We start from the raw sequence: 15,263 nt of genomic DNA on the forward strand, positions 1-15,263 counted from the left end.
AGCATCCAATTGTTGTTGCAGGTTCTCTGATAGCATTCCATCAAGTCAATTCATCTCCTTGCTTGACCACTCAAAAATCACATGATGAGCTGCTCACACGTCTCAACTCCAGCATGACACTTGTGAACTCTGCAAAATGATCAGCAGGATCACGAAAAAGTCTTCATTTGATAAGATTGACCCACCCAGGAGCTCTTCAATGTCACTCATTTTCACAACACAGTTCCTCAGCCCGTTGTCCCTCCACCACCAAAATCCGCCATCGGATACACCTCTCCCATCCCGGCCATGCCCTGAAAATTCGACATATACCATGGATCCAGCAACATATCCCAGTTGATATCCATGCCATTCAAATCCGCCGGCGCATCTCCCTGGCCCTCTCCCACATCAGCAACTTCCAGCATGCCCAGTTCAAGCCTCTTTTTCCTCATCGAGTCCCTCAGCAGAATCTTCGCCGTATTGACAGCTTCCTGAGCCATATGCGTACCTAGCAATCTAGATATCTTCTCTAAGACACTCATTGCATTCGCAACGTTGGAAAGGCTGTCTGCTGTATCGAGAGCGAGAAGGACGCAGACGTATTGAAAGACAGTGCACAGGACATTCCACCAGAATTTATTCTCTTCGGCGAGCTTCAAAGCTGCGTTTATAGCAACATTTCCGATGTCAATCAATTTCAATACATCCGATTTGTCGATACTGAGCTTCAATAATCGATGATGCCGATATAACGACATACATAGATCAGCTTTAGACATTGATACGAATGGGTGCGTGTCCTGTATCAATTTGGCTTTCTCTAACGTGCCGTGTAAGTTGAGATCCTGGCCATCTGTAGTATCCTTTGGTACAAGCTCGACAATAGTATGCAGCTGCAGGCCCGGATCATCTGGGGGATACCGCGGGACTTTACAAGTGATGTTTGAGAGCGAAATACCAGATCGTCCGTACTCGTAGGATACCATCATGTTGTTCCGCCAAGCAGTCCAGAATATCCTCCGGACTAATTCGCAGAGTCCTTGGCTTTTCAAAGTGCTCTGTGCAGTCTCCGGTTCCGTCAGAGCTATCTGATCGATTTCCATGTGCAGTCCTGTTGCTTCTGCTAGATGGATGGTCGTACAGCTCGCAAGCCATGCGAGATGAGGCCGAGTCGTTGCCCTCAAGTAAAGAGTTCTTAGAATCCACGCGGATACATGATCGATGGTAGGTTGGAAAGTTGGATCCTCTAGGATGCCCTTCGCATGGAGTACCAACTCCGCCTCCCTGGGACATCCAAGCCTCGCGGAGAAGAACGACCCAAGAGCAGCAACACCCGCCATGATGGCCTCAAAAATCGACGCCGGACCCGTTTGGTTCCAAAATTGCTCCACATTTTGTAAGAAAAGTTGCTGATCAAAGGCAACGAAGAGGTCATGCGCAGTATCGAAATACATATCCGCATATCTTTTGAAATCTTCTCGTGAGATTAGATCTCGTAGATCTGCATGTGCACTACCTTCTTCTTCGGAACGAATACCGCAGTTGTATGCGAAGGAGTGTACGCGTGGTGGATTTGCAGACTGGAAATCTAGGCCGAGACTTCGTGGAAAAGCAGTCACGGAATGGAGACCCATGAATCGCCTCCTCATGGGATCCAGCAAAACGAGTACAGCTGGGGCAGCCACAGAAGATCTTGCTGAACTAGGAGTGCCAGCTTCAGTTTCCCTTGGAGGTAATGAGGGTCCGACTCCGGGGCTATAGGGCTGTGTATGATTCCGATTCTCGATCACGGGACTATGTCTTGGACCAGACTGAGCATGGAATGGTCCCACTTTTTCAACAAACGCAGCTGTTGGGCTGTCATCCTGCGAGAACTGGCATTGGTACCCATACGTGGTGCACATAGAGCATGGAAACTCAGTATCGCATTTCCGCTTGCGTTGGCGGCAGGGTAAGCAGGCTTTCCGTGCTCGCTGACGCTTGCGTGGTGGTTCCTGCGGGTCGGATGTGGATGCTGGGTTTGACAACGACATGTCTCGATAGCTGCAAGGAGAGCTTCATATCTGTAAGTAACCGTCAGTATTTCATTCAAATAAACGATTAAGATGGAAGCACATAGTCTAGTGGACGCCACTCGAGATAGTAATGTTCGGATGTCGGATCGCTGCAGGTGGTGGACAGAAATCTCGGTTGTTCCATCATCGAAAATTCAGGGGCCACCAGGGCCACTGCGCTAGTCAGCCCCACCAAAACTCTATGGACTGCCTGAGCATTGTATTATGAATTTGTTTCGTGATCCAATAGACTAGTTTTATGAACAAAGCTGGCATGATATAGAATTCTCCAACCCATGTTTGCTATTCTTCGATTTGATCTTTCCAGGATCCACCTCCCTACATCGGAATCAGGCTCAAGGTGTCAGTATGCACGACTGCGGTTAGCGAGGTCAAAGTCAACAATACCAGCTTGATTTCCGGTATCACACCACCATTTGACTGGCATCATAACGTATCAAATTGTCGTAAGTGAAGTTTAGAGGTATATCCTTCATATCCTCCTTCGCATTGTCTTACAAAGTATCCCAACTCAATCAGGTAGCAAACAGGTATTCTTATACTCAATCCATTTCTTTATCCACCAATAACGATAACATTACAACAAGTCATCAATCGTCCCCTCCTTTCACCATCCTCCTCCTCTCTCTCAGCTGACTTCCACTAAACCCTGCTGAAACACAAATCCCTAACCCTGCAAGTCCAATGCCCATATACCACGCTCCCCTATACCCTCCGAGCAAATCCTCACCCCCTTTATTAACTCTACTCTCAATCGTGCCCGCAAATCCCAATCCAATACTGACGCTATAATTGATCACCGTATTTATGAGACTGGCCGCCATGCCTTGATGCTCTTTCCGCATATGATCGCTCAGCAGAATCGTCGCGGCAGGGAAACTCATGTCCATTCCCCACGGCATGATGCAGATTGAGATGAATGTTTGAGCCCAGTATGTTTGGTTGACGGGAGCAGTGGCGATAAGAATTAGACCGGTGGTAAAGGCGGTCATGGCTATCATCATGACGACAGATGGGCCGACTCGGTGGAGGATATGGCCTGTTGTGAGAGCGGCAGCTAATCCGGAGAATGCGCAAGGGATGAATTGCGCACTGGCGAGGAGAGGCGTGGTGTGTCTGAGTTCTTCGAGGAATTGCCAACTGTAAAAAACCCAGATTCCGAAACTGGACCAGCCAGCTGCCATGCATCCCAGCACGAACGCCGTGTCCTTCGTGAGGGCCTCCATGGGAAGCAGAGGATGTGAAGCCCTCGATTCTGACCAAGCGAAGAGCGTGAGGAATACAAATCCCACGACGAGAAGTGCGTACGTATACGGTGTATGCCAACCCACCACCGGCCCTTGGTTCCACGCAAAGTTGATGAGCACTAGAGCCGACACACCCGTCACGCATCCCCACCCATCGACCCTCTCCCACATCCCAAACCCATCCCTTTCATTAATAATCGGCGCCGGCGAGCTCGGAATCGCAAAATACCCCGCCATACCCATAACAAAGCACAAAATGCCCATGCTCCAAAACGCCCACGGCCACCACGCAAGCTGGGCAAATAAGCTCGCAAATACCGCACCAAGGACAAATCCTGACGGAGCAGTCGCCCCAAAAATACTAAACACCATCTCCTTCCTCCTACCATGGGCATACGTCCTCCCCAGGATGGCCAAAGCATTAGGCAGCAGAAATGCCGGCCCAATCCCCTGCATCCCCCTACAGACATCGAAGAACACGGGACTATGTCTCACATACACCGCGAATCCAGCCAGTAAACTCCACACTCCATACCAGATCCAGCCAGCGATGAAGAATCGCTTGTGACCGTAGAGATCGCCGAGCCGGCCTGCGATGAGGATGAATGTCCCGACGGTGAGGGAGTATGCGGCTGGGAACCAGGAGAGCTGGCCCGGTTGATCGGATACGCCGAAGGAGGCGCCGATTATGTGGAGGGGGGCGATAGCTTGGCCCAGGGAGGCTTGTGTAAAGAGTTGGGCCATGCAGAGGATACCTACGAATGCTGCTTCTCGTGGGAGGGAGGTTGGGTGTTGAATGTTGCTTTGGACGGGGTAGAGGGAGGATGCGCGTCGTGAGGGTGTAGGTTCCTTTTCTCCGCTTTCTTCATCGTGGATACTGGCATTGTAGGGAGACTCGGTATCGGAGTCTATTGCTGGAGATAGCTTGGTGGCTTCCTTGCCGTCGATTTCATCGTTCGCTATGCTTGGAGGGTATGAAGGTGCAACCACTGTTGGTGCACCGGAAATTGGAGTCTTAGGCTCTCTCTCGACATCGAAGTCCATCGTGCTGCGTGGAGTTGCGATTTTTCCAGTCGATTCCAACATCTCGTTTTCTCTCCTTACTCCGACTGAATAATCGACACGGCTGTGTATCAACAAACTCACGCTCTCAAGCGAACAAAAACAGAAAGGGGTTTAGCGACAGGCAAAATAATGGTCACGTGTCTCTCACTCGAAAGGAAAACCCCCAAATCCGAGGGCATATCCATCCTAAGTACCTTCCAAACATGTCTTACAAATGTCAATTCCCAGGTACATAAGCCGTGATTAAACTGGGGAGCAATTGCGTAGTGGAGTAGGGTTACACATGTAAGAGGCGAGACTGGTCTGGTGGAGTAGGATTTGCTCCGCAGTGCCCGCAATAGCCGGTAGAGTATGTTGGCAGTAGGGGAATGAGGTGCGGAGTTCAACTTTGAGTGTAGCGATGCTGTCTAGTGTACTCTAACCATTAGGTTTATTTCTTCTTTTTCTCTCATGCTTCTGGTTGTCGCTGGAGTTTATGACGTACCGGTTCTGATTTTCGTGCTTGTCACTGTACAGATGCTGCTCAGGGTGGCAAAGAGCTTCCAAATTAACTGCCCGCGGCGGATCGATGTCGTGCAACTCCGTATCGTTCACCATGATTGCGGCTGACTGTGGTAGGTACCTGCGTCACGTAACTGCCCATGTTCGGATGGACACTTGCTCACTCTTCCTCGTTATCCTTAAGCCACGGCTGTAAATGGGCAAAACCTCATCTTCCCGGCACTTCCCACAATTTTCTGGCCATTAGAGCTTCCTGGCAATCACGTAGCACGACCCAGACCCCCAGCTCACCAACCAAGCGGAAAACCTTAAGCTACCCAACAAAATCTCGTATTGCAATCACAAACGCGCCTCGCTATGCTGTCTGTGTAATCCACAGTTACCGTAGTATACAAAGTCCCCCTTCCACCAAGAACGGACGAGAAAAAGAGAAACTCCAATCGCTGGTATATGCCACCGTAACCTTCCATCTTGTGCCAATTATCCCCAAAACTCCCCGGATTCTTTCTTTGTTGCTTTTCTTGACTTTGTACAGGTGAAGAAACACGAACACACAATTCGCTCTTGTTCTCATCGCTCTCACACTTTCTTGCTATTGGAAGGCTCTTGCACCAGACCGAGACCTTCCATGCCAGTGATTATCTCGCCTTCTAAGTCTCGCTTGGATTGCTCACTGGCGGGTATTACAGCGGCTGAGAATTCCACTGTATCATCACGTCCACTCTCTTCAGCATCTTCGTCATCAGCTTCCAGCATGCTGCTGGTCATTACATCCTCCTCGTCGACAGAACCCGATAGTATGCTCTCGTCGAGACCGTGTTCGTCATTATCATCGTCAATCGAGTCTCTTGAGATATATGAATCTCCCAATTCATCATTAACATCCTCGTCGTCCTCTTCTTCCTCTTCCTCGTCATCGCTCTCATTGCCTTCATCATCTCTCTCGTCACTCTCAGAGTCGCTGAACTCATCAATATCCAGTACTGGCTCTCGCCAATATGTGAAATCGGTGTATTCCTCACCACCACCCTTGACGAGTGTGTTGACGGGCGGGAAATAATGATCCACGACCTCACGCATGTTTACATAGCTGTATCTGAGTTTATTCAGGTGCAGCAAGTCCAACGAGATCTCTGCATAGCTGTTGATGGTGAAGATGCGATTGCTGGGGATACTGACGGATCGATAGGAGAGGGCATCAGTTAGTCTGTTGCCAAAGCCTGCAGAGAACGGCGTCCGATCGGGCCCGTACAAGTTCTTGATATCTCGTAAACAAGCCATCTTGAATACTTCTGGCTTTCGTATGTAAAGCTCCCTTCTCAAAGCTGCGATCGTCCGATCTGGACTCATGAGTGTAGGCCCTCGAGGAAGATTATAGCCCTCTTGAGAAACACTGCTGAGAAATGCTCTGGTCATATCTGCCAACCCAACGGAACGAGATGTCAGGTACATAATGTTGTACCCATTGTTGACAATGTCGGTATAGAGCTTCGCAACACCAATGTGCGTCCAGTCACGACCAATCATGTTGAATACATGCCCCAAGGCGTCTGATTTTGTGATTGTTCCATCAATGTCAGAAATAACAATCGGCACGTCGTGACGCCACAGATACATGTATGCCTGACATGTTGCACGATTGACCGTGAAGCTCATAGCGTTCGGACCAGGCTTGAGATTGAGAGCCTTTAGTTGGTCGCTGGTCAGACGGAGTGTTTTGGCATAGTTTCGGTTGGGATCACCACTTGGCCCAGGGGGAGTCTGAGGAGGTGTTTCCATTCCCATATCTGAATCTGCTCGACGGTGAGTAGGTATGAGATTGGTTTTCTCGGTTTCTGATCCGTCGCTATGGTATCCAGGGTCCGAAATCGCATCGTTCGGGATTCCTGCCATCGCTGCTCGTTGACTCGCTGCTGCTTTTGCCTCTTCGCTGCTATATATCCATAAATTTCCATGCTCATCTGCACCGATTAGAGCTCCAATATCGTAATTGCCCTCCAATTCCTCCGATAATATCTTTCTCGCAATGACTTCAGCTCGGAGCGCATCATCATCACTACTCTTGTAGCCTGTCATATCTAGCATCAGATCGCCGGTATCAGTCACCTGGCTGGGGATGTTGGAGGCAGACAATTTGTTGGAAAGCGCAACCGCACGCTCGATAGCCTCTCTAGTGGGCAAAGGCGGAGGACTAATGGATCTTTCGGACTGCCCATCGTGTATAGGTATGGTGGGGGTCATGGATCTTGTTTGTCGTTCCCGCTCTGTGGAGTCTGTAAGATGTGTGCGGGCAGAGGATGGGAGAATATCGTCGCTATGAGGCCGGCCAGTAAGAACACCCGACCAATCTCCTGATACCGGTCGTAAATTCGTAAATTCTGGAGAGCCGGATAAGGGTGTCAACGAGCCTGCTAAGAGTTAGTGCTGCTTTGGCAGAGGGGTGGGAAGTCCTACTCAGATTGCTCTGCCTTCTGGGCGCAGAGCTGGAAAGCACTCCTGCCCCAGGTCTAGCTGCCAGACTGCCGGATCTTGGCTTTCCTCCGAGCACATCTAAATCCAAGAAGTCTGGCTCAGAGAGATTCGATGCTTCGGTTCCTTCAGGTACCAAGGGAGGGCTAGACGCTGGGGAGACCAACGGCGAGGTCTGCATAGCCTCTGGGATATTATCACTGGTCTCGAAAACGAAGAAGGCCTCCCCTCCCTCCGCAAGTTTCATAGCATAGTCCTGCTTGACATCGTTGACCTTGAATTCGACCTTTTTCTCGTATGGCCGTAGCAGGGAGAACTTCCCAAACCGGACATGGAAAGGCGAACATGCCAGTGTGCCATCCTCTTGCTCCACCACTATCACATCGATAGCACCGCTAAGTGTGGCCGGGTTGATCGAATTCCATGTTTTCGAGACTGAGCCACTAATGCTCCTGACGTACTGCATCGCAGCTTAATCTGGCGAACAGGGGTTGCAAGCCGGAGAGTATGCGAACAACCTGAACCGAGAAGATGCGATATGTAGAGAAGAATCTGGCGTAAATTTCGATTATGTGTGAGGTTCTATGAGAGTGGGAAGTCGCGGGAGAAGATCAATGTTCGACGTCGTTTTTTGAGGGGGGGTTCGGGGAGTATTACGTTGTAGGATGAAAATGGATGACGATGGATGCGCAGGGTAACGTCAAGTAAGCACAAGAATAGAAGAATAAGTCTGTCGATGCAACAGACTCTATTGTTGATTGTAAAAGAGGGTGATGAACCGAAAAAAGACCGTCGCAATGTTGTGATCGCTGGTTGACTCGTGTTGAGGAGAGTTGAGGGTTGGGATGCAGTGAGCTGATGGACGCTGGGCTGCCGCTGCCCTTGAATCACTGACGCAGCTGACGGAACGGAGGCTCGGAGTACTGTATTTGTCCCGCTTGCATTCGGCCCAACAACGTTGCCAACCCTTGCCTTGCCCTTGCCCTTGCCCTTGCCCTTGCCCTTGCCCTTGCCCTTGTTGCGAGGTCATTCAACCACTTGGTCCACTTCCAGAGGGGAGAGGAGGGGCCTGACCTTATGCCGAGGAATTTCCTGTGGTCGGGATTGAGAAGTACGAGGATATGTCACACGCTGCTTGCAGAAGATGTTGTTTGTGGTTTTGGTTTCGATGTGCTTGCACTGGACACGATCTCATTCTGTTTTATGTATTTATATTTATTTACTTTTCACGGAACGGGACGAACTAGTTTCATTCTTTTTATGTTCATCATTATTGCAGCCAGAGCATGCATGGCAGTGGATTTCGAGGCGGGGCAAGTTCACCTGTCATGCCAATCACATCGACCTCAAGGGTTCAACCTTCCAGGATCAGAGATGGTAGTGTAGTTGCATGTGAAAGAGAAGTCTCTCTTTGGAACCGCACATACAAAAGCACATGTCAGAGTCAGGTCAGAAAGGGAAGGGTCTTGATAGGAGTTCTTGGGGCCAATTGCAATTCGTCCGCTCTCCTTATTTTCCCAAGCATAGGCCCGGGTTGTAGTCTGCCTCGGTCGGTGTCTCCGTTGAGGCTCAAGTCTCGTTGGCTCAATGTTCATCTTGCGACTTCGCAAATGCGCTTCTTCAGCTGCAAGAGAGATAGAGGTCAAACTTTGCAAATGTATCAAAGAACGTGGCGATGAGGAGATACTAGTCGCTAAACAATGAGACGGCTATTTATCTTGTGCATCCTTTTGAACAACTGAAATTTCCTGATGCAACATAGCACCGAACAGCCGTCGACGGTGGAAATATCAAGCTAGAACAAAATCCCATATCGTTTCTCGTCCTTCTTTTCTTCCTGCTCCTGATGGACACTCGACAATCAGTGGCTAGACTCTCGTAGTATTCCTTTGAACTCTTCCCTATCTTACAATAGATCGGATTCATATGTGGCCAGAAATATCAAGTTGTCAAACAACTGGATTGCAGCTACGCGCCCAGGAGGATATGTCTCGCAGCTGGTAAAGAATAGTCGATCTCGTCGTACATCGAAGCACGCAGGTATTGAGTGTCCAAAGGTCGCAATGATTCTTGCCATTCGCTGTGCAGTAGTATTGCTGACGGGTCCGTTCCTCCGCGAGGGTTTTCTGAGTAGATCCGTCTTTTTCGCGCTTGCAATGAACTGAACATATCTCTCATCAAACTCGACCCGAGGCTCCTGGCATGCAGCAAGAACTTGTTGTACATGCCTCGGCGAGTAAGGTCCATGAAAATTCATTGACTTGAGAACAGGTCCATGTGGAGAAGGTTCGTCCTATTCATTAACGGTAAAAGGAGGATTATCAGCTTATGACCAAGGCTGCACGCAGTTTTCGGCGCCGTGGATCTCTGGGGCCTGGGTCAACTGTTCGCTCCATCTACTAACTTCGAATTCATGGCTGCATGCTGGTTCCATCTATGGCAAATCTCCAAATGATTGAGCGGGTGTCTGCAGGTAGATTGCGGAACCAGAAGAAGGTTGTCCGTGGCCTTCTATGGATCCTTCGAGAGGTCTGAAGCCAGCGAACTCCCAGACCCTGCTACGGAGCTCGTCTGGTAATTGACAGAACTTCGGGAAGGTCGTGAGAGGTGATTGAAGGACGTTACTAGAAGCAGATTTGACCTTGGTTGTGGAGTTTCCATGCTCGCGTCGTTGTCAAGTATGAATTGCCAATGAAGAGGCTTGAAAAGACTGTCGAAAGCACGCACCAGATAGGTCGTTGTAAAATGAAAACGATTTCAAAATCCGTACAAAACAAAGCACGACGAAATAATTAAAGACAAAAAAGGAAGGGGGAAAACAGGTGGAGGATTGTCGTAACTCTGGTACACTATGACTGGTAGCGTGTTCTGGAGGTGCTGTGACATAACTATCATTTCCATGAGCAAGCCTATGGTGGCAGGCAGACTACAATATTTCCCAAGAAACGGTATCTCGCCTCGACACACTCTCAGAGCTGCTGTCAGTATCGCAGAGGATAATATTTTTCGTGCAAGATGTTGTGCTGCCCTTCGGCTAAGGGCGCTGAGGCAGGCTCGCAGGCCATCCTTCCCCTCACTGGTGACTGGTCTCACCGGCGGACTCAATTGCCGGGCGTTGGCTGAGTGCCGACTTCTTGCTGGGATCACTCGGATGGCCGCATCCTTCCTCTCCAATAATTGGCCCTCACACGCCTCCCCCTCTGCCTCCGAGTCCTCCACCAGCTGGGTCATGCAATGATGCCTCAAACCGCTGGGAGGCCTGAGGACGTTGGCGCAAGTGCCATTGCGGCGGCGCAAGAAATGCGGGAGCAGCACCAGCACCACCAGCAGGAATCCGATCTCAAGCAGAACCAGCAGAACCAAGCGTCGACCATATCCACATCCTCCATCTCAATCCCCTCCCTGATACTCACAGCTCTGTTCATCCGCCAGGTTCTCGACACGTCGACCATCCAGCGGACTGTGGAGCTTTTCTTCCGGCAGTATTGCATGAACGCGACCACCTTTTACTGTGGTCTGATCGATTGGGTTTTCGGCCATGTCCATTTGATCATGTTGATCCTACAGTCCACTGCGACGTTCTCTGCGTTTGCATGGTGGGTTACCCAGATGGCACTTGAGATTCACTTCTGACATGTCTGCAAAGGCTTCTCTACAGGGCTTACAGGACTCTCCGGACACCCGTTTCCAACCTCATTGATACCCTCGGTGTTGAAGTCCCGGATCCTCCTGAGGTAACCCTCGCAGGTCTCAAATCCAATGCATGCACGCTGCACTGGAGGAAGCCAGGACCTGGAACACAGAAGGCGGTTGCGAAGTACTTGATCCAGGTCAATGGAGTCAACGGTATGGCTAGACATATAGAGCAGAAACAAGGGAGTGGCTGACAAGATTTAGTCGGTGAATCATTGCGGTCGGAAACGGTAATTGAAATCACCGGGCTGAAGCCAGGCCATTTCTACAATGTTCGAGTTATCGCAGTTGGGGCGAACCATTTTCAGGCCGGAAGCAAGGTTTTACGACTGAGCACATTGTGCAAAGATGGACGGCCGCAACAGGGACACAGCGGGCCACCCTCGACTCAAGACGAAGATGACCAGGATAGTGACGGCGATAGTGAGGCCCAAGCCGGACGTGGCCATGGAGTTGAGATTCAAGCCGCTACCCTTCCAGAATCTGCGCAGATATCAATGGTTCGTGAAAATAGTGGCGGGCATTCTGGAGGTGGTGGTCAGGCTGGGCAGAGGAGGAACACTGGAGGCCGAAAACATTCGCCATCAACTGCTGCCGCGGATCAAGCTGCTCGTGAGCGGGCAATTGCAAACGTGTCAGAGGGTGACGAATCCATGCAACAGTTAACAGAGAAATTTGAAGCAAATCGCAAGCAAACAGAAGATACACAGGCAACCATTACCAAGGAAACGGAAGAATATAAAATCCTGTTATCGGAGCTGTCGAAAGAACGTGATGCGAAGAAGCAGGAGGTTAAGGATAAAGAAGAGCAAAGTGAAAAGCTCAAGAAAGAGGTCAACAACTCTGAGAGGTTAAATCGGCTAGCTCAAAACAAAAAATCCCAGAGAGAGAAAGTGTTGAAAGAGAAGAAAGCAGAGAGGGAGAAGATGAGAGACGATATGGCCAGGTGGAAGCAGGAGATTGAAACTATGAGGAGTGAAAAGGAAAATTGGCGAGTGGAGAAGGAAAAACTTGCAAAGTCAAAGGAAGAGGAAGTTTCGACAATACAAAAACAGGCTGCGGAGCAGCAACTTACCTTGGAGAGCTTGGAGAAAGAGATCCATGTCCGCGGCCGTCAAATTATGGAGCTTGAGGGTGAACGCAATAAGCTCCCGGGATCAGAGAACGATGAAGAATCTCAAGCTAGAGATGCGGCTGACAAGAAAGAGGAAGCGGAATGGCAAGCAAAGGAGAGGGCACTTGTTTCGCGCCTGAACAGCAGTTCTCAGCGTCTTCGAGACATCGAGATCATGATAACTCAACAACAGGCACATCTGACTGCCCTGGAAGCCGCTCATCGAGCAGCCCAGCCGCCTCTGATGTTCCTTGGCAATTCTTCTGGTGTCGACTTCGACCCCAGTGGTGGCCAAGGCAAAGCAAAACCTCGAAGGACTCGAAATCGGAAGAGTCGAACTAACACCATATCCTCGCCGATATCAGCCTATCCTATTGTCGACTCACAATTTCCAAGTGCCAGTGTCTACAATAACCTGGGCAGCGCTACTTCGCCCTCCTTTGCCCCACCGCCTTACATCCAGATGAACAATGACACAGGCATGGTCATTCAAGCGGATCACATGAGTGGTATGAGTGACGATGAGATTCGAATACTCACTGCGGGAGCTCCTTTAAGTCCCACGGCGACCTCATTACTCCCGTCAAACATTTTTGCCGACGATGACCATGATGACAATGATGGACGCGCACCTTCGTTTGGTCCTGCCATGTATGGCAATATCGGGGAGTCTATCGACAAGGATCCTCAATCTCCAGACTCCTCCAGTCGATCTGCCAGCCTCATATCTAGTCCTCACAATTCTTCGCATAACCTCGCACTGTACGGTGTAGCAAGCCATGATTATGTCAAAGACAGTGAAAGACGGTCAATCAAGTCTCCTTTGAGCGGATTTGGAACTATCGGGTCACCATCAACTGAAGTACCAGTGACTAAAGGAGGACTAATGAACCTTTTCACTCTACCCAGAGCGCGCGGCAAGGCTATACAAGAAGATGGGCCAGCACTCGGATCCCTCAAACATGGCCAAAGTCAATCTTTCCCACGCTCTGCAGAAGAACCCGAATCACTCAACCCCAAGCATCGACGTATAAGTTTCTCTACCGCAAGTTGGGGCTTCTTCAAAGGCTCTCCAGCAACAGAAACTTCTGCTCAGGGTAATGCACCTGCACCTGCTCGTAATGTAGGTGCGAGAAATCGTCGTGGCTTCCCTATCTTCAGCAACAGTGTGGATGAGCCAAACCACCGATCCGAACGTGATCCCAGCAGCCCTCGCCCATTGTCGATTGCCTCTTCTGATCTTCCCCGTCCGTCAACAGATAGCGCTCCATTTGGATGGACGATTCCTTCTCAAGACGCCATCAACAGAGGCAGCCCACTCGGTGCAAACTGGTCTGTACACCATGTTGCCCCTCAAACATGGTCAAGAAACCCTTCCAGGCGACCGAGTATTCAGCATGGTTCCTCATCTGCTTTGACGACAGGTATTGCTAGTGACGACGATGAATTCCTTCCATCATCAGAGTCATTCGCTGGTCAAGCAAGCCCGCCACCAGTTGGAGTCATTGGTACTCGTCCGGTGTCATCTCACAAGCCACCGACTCCCAAATTGAATCCAGCTGCCCCAGCGTTCTCGCAAAGATTTGGCTTACCCTTCACATCCAAAGTCGACAAGGGTAAAGGGAAGGCGAAAACAGAAAATATTCCTACATCGCCCGACAACCCTCCGCCTCATGATGGCTCTACTCTCTCATCACCTACTGCTTCAAGAAAGTCTCGCGATGCTCATTCAATACGTACGCAGAATAGTATGGCTGAATCCCACGAGAGCCTGGACAGAGCTGCAAGCAACACGACTTCAGAGTTTCCATCTGGATCAAGCGCCAAGGAGAAGGACGGCAACGCTCTTGGTCGGCTCTTGCGTAAGGGAAGCTCCAGCAAGTTCAGCATCGCTTCATTCCGCAGCAAGGAGAACGGTCTCTTCAGTGGCAAGAAAGGTGTTAGCAGCACGCCGAACTCGGACCGCGGTCTTGGTGAGCATCGAGACAGCAGCATGGACGAGTTTGGAGAAGATGTTGCACTGGGCAGAAGCGTAGATAGCGTTACCAGCAGTCCGATGATTGGAAGTATGGGATCGGGCGAATGGAAAGGGAAAGATAAGGAATTAGGTACTCCAAAGGAGAGTCGGATGAATTGGTTTGGTCTGAAAAAGGGCAAAGGGAAAGAGAGCTCCGAGGTCGAGGGCAGCGAGGCCGATTTGACTGACGCTCAGGCCTAATGCCTCCATGGGCATTTCAGGTGCAGATATCCTTCAATTGCAAGAAACGTTAATGGTCAAACAAAACAATCAGCAGTATCAGTGCAGTAACAGAGGTCGCCTTGTGATTGTTCCAGATACTTGTCGGGTCCACAACGTGATAATATAGTTATATCGTCGACTAAATCGACGATGAAACATGAGAGTCAATGTGAATGGTACGCTGGCTCAGTGGCTATTCGGAATGTGTAGAATTAATCAGGGACTAGGTTTCTGGTAGCGACGCCTACGTCTAATCCAACGGTCGCGGAAAGGCCAAGGCTCCCTCTTTCATTGCGGCATCGTCAGCCGTTGTTCTACTAGAACTTCTGATTGATCTCTATGATTATGAGGCATTCTCACGCCAAGTTATCTCGCCCTCAACCCAGATGTATTTGTGTATCTTCCGTTGAAGATGTCCATTGTGAGAATGCGGGGTGGTGGCGCAGATGCAGTTCTCTCACCCTGCTCGTTATGTAAGGGCGTCCATCAGCCCAGCATTTCGGTCGCTGGGAGAGATCTGTACCGAACGAACGAGAAGACCAGCTGCAAGCCATAACCATACAACGCCTCACGTACAGCGCTACATCGCGATCAGGTTCTTCAACAATCTGACGGCTAATTGAGATATTGCGATTATCCTGATCACACCTCATTTAAGTGCGCGAGGACAGCCTCTTATGGTCCACCCTGTGAGATACTCCAGGTCAACGAAGGAAGCCGCTTTGCCTGCTCGGCTTCCTTTCACATGATCGCCCTGGTTTGCTGACGAGGGCGACTGGGCCTGATTTGACTGGATAGGACTGGATTGCACGTCTTGGATTGTGGACAATGGCCGATAGGAAGCAGGCCAAAGAACCTCGTGTGCGACATTCCAAAGT

General features: G+C 50.1%; 5 protein-coding genes across 5 annotated transcripts; 1 reads left to right on the forward strand and 4 right to left on the reverse strand.

The window, feature by feature from the left end:
- Positions 1–227: 227 nt before the first annotated feature.
- Positions 228–2,015, reverse strand: ONS95_012326 (uncharacterized protein; the record flags this gene model as incomplete). The annotated part of the gene is made up of 1 exon (XM_058505951.1): positions 228–2,015. One exon carries the CDS (start codon positions 2,013–2,015, stop codon positions 228–230), a length of 1,788 nt encoding a protein of 595 aa, XP_058358474.1.
- A 632-nt stretch (positions 2,016–2,647) lies between these two features.
- Positions 2,648–4,390, reverse strand: AMF1 (Low affinity NH4+ transporter; the record flags this gene model as incomplete). Its single annotated transcript, XM_058505952.1, has 1 exon — positions 2,648–4,390. One exon carries the CDS (start codon positions 4,388–4,390, stop codon positions 2,648–2,650), a length of 1,743 nt encoding a protein of 580 aa, XP_058358475.1.
- Positions 4,391–5,449: 1,059 nt separating this feature from the next.
- ONS95_012328 (uncharacterized protein) lies at positions 5,450–7,805 on the reverse strand (the record flags this gene model as incomplete). Its single annotated transcript, XM_058505953.1, has 2 exons — positions 5,450–7,278; positions 7,325–7,805. 2 exons carry the CDS (start codon positions 7,803–7,805, stop codon positions 5,450–5,452), a joined length of 2,310 nt encoding a protein of 769 aa, XP_058358476.1.
- A 1,440-nt stretch (positions 7,806–9,245) lies between these two features.
- ONS95_012329 (uncharacterized protein) lies at positions 9,246–9,596 on the reverse strand (the record flags this gene model as incomplete). Its single annotated transcript, XM_058505954.1, has 1 exon — positions 9,246–9,596. The coding sequence occupies one exon, from the start codon at positions 9,594–9,596 to the stop codon at positions 9,246–9,248; it is 351 nt and encodes a 116-aa protein (XP_058358477.1).
- Positions 9,597–10,573: 977 nt separating this feature from the next.
- On the forward strand, positions 10,574–14,364 carry ONS95_012330 (uncharacterized protein; the record flags this gene model as incomplete). Its single annotated transcript, XM_058505955.1, has 3 exons — positions 10,574–10,935; positions 10,986–11,185; positions 11,237–14,364. 3 exons carry the CDS (start codon positions 10,574–10,576, stop codon positions 14,362–14,364), a joined length of 3,690 nt encoding a protein of 1,229 aa, XP_058358478.1.
- Positions 14,365–15,263: the final 899 nt, after the last annotated feature.

Source organism: Cadophora gregata (genome assembly GCF_030347475.1).
Source record: "Cadophora gregata isolate MNR1 chromosome Unknown scaffold_6, whole genome shotgun sequence".
Classification (NCBI taxonomy): domain Eukaryota; kingdom Fungi; phylum Ascomycota; class Leotiomycetes; order Helotiales; family Ploettnerulaceae; genus Cadophora; species Cadophora gregata.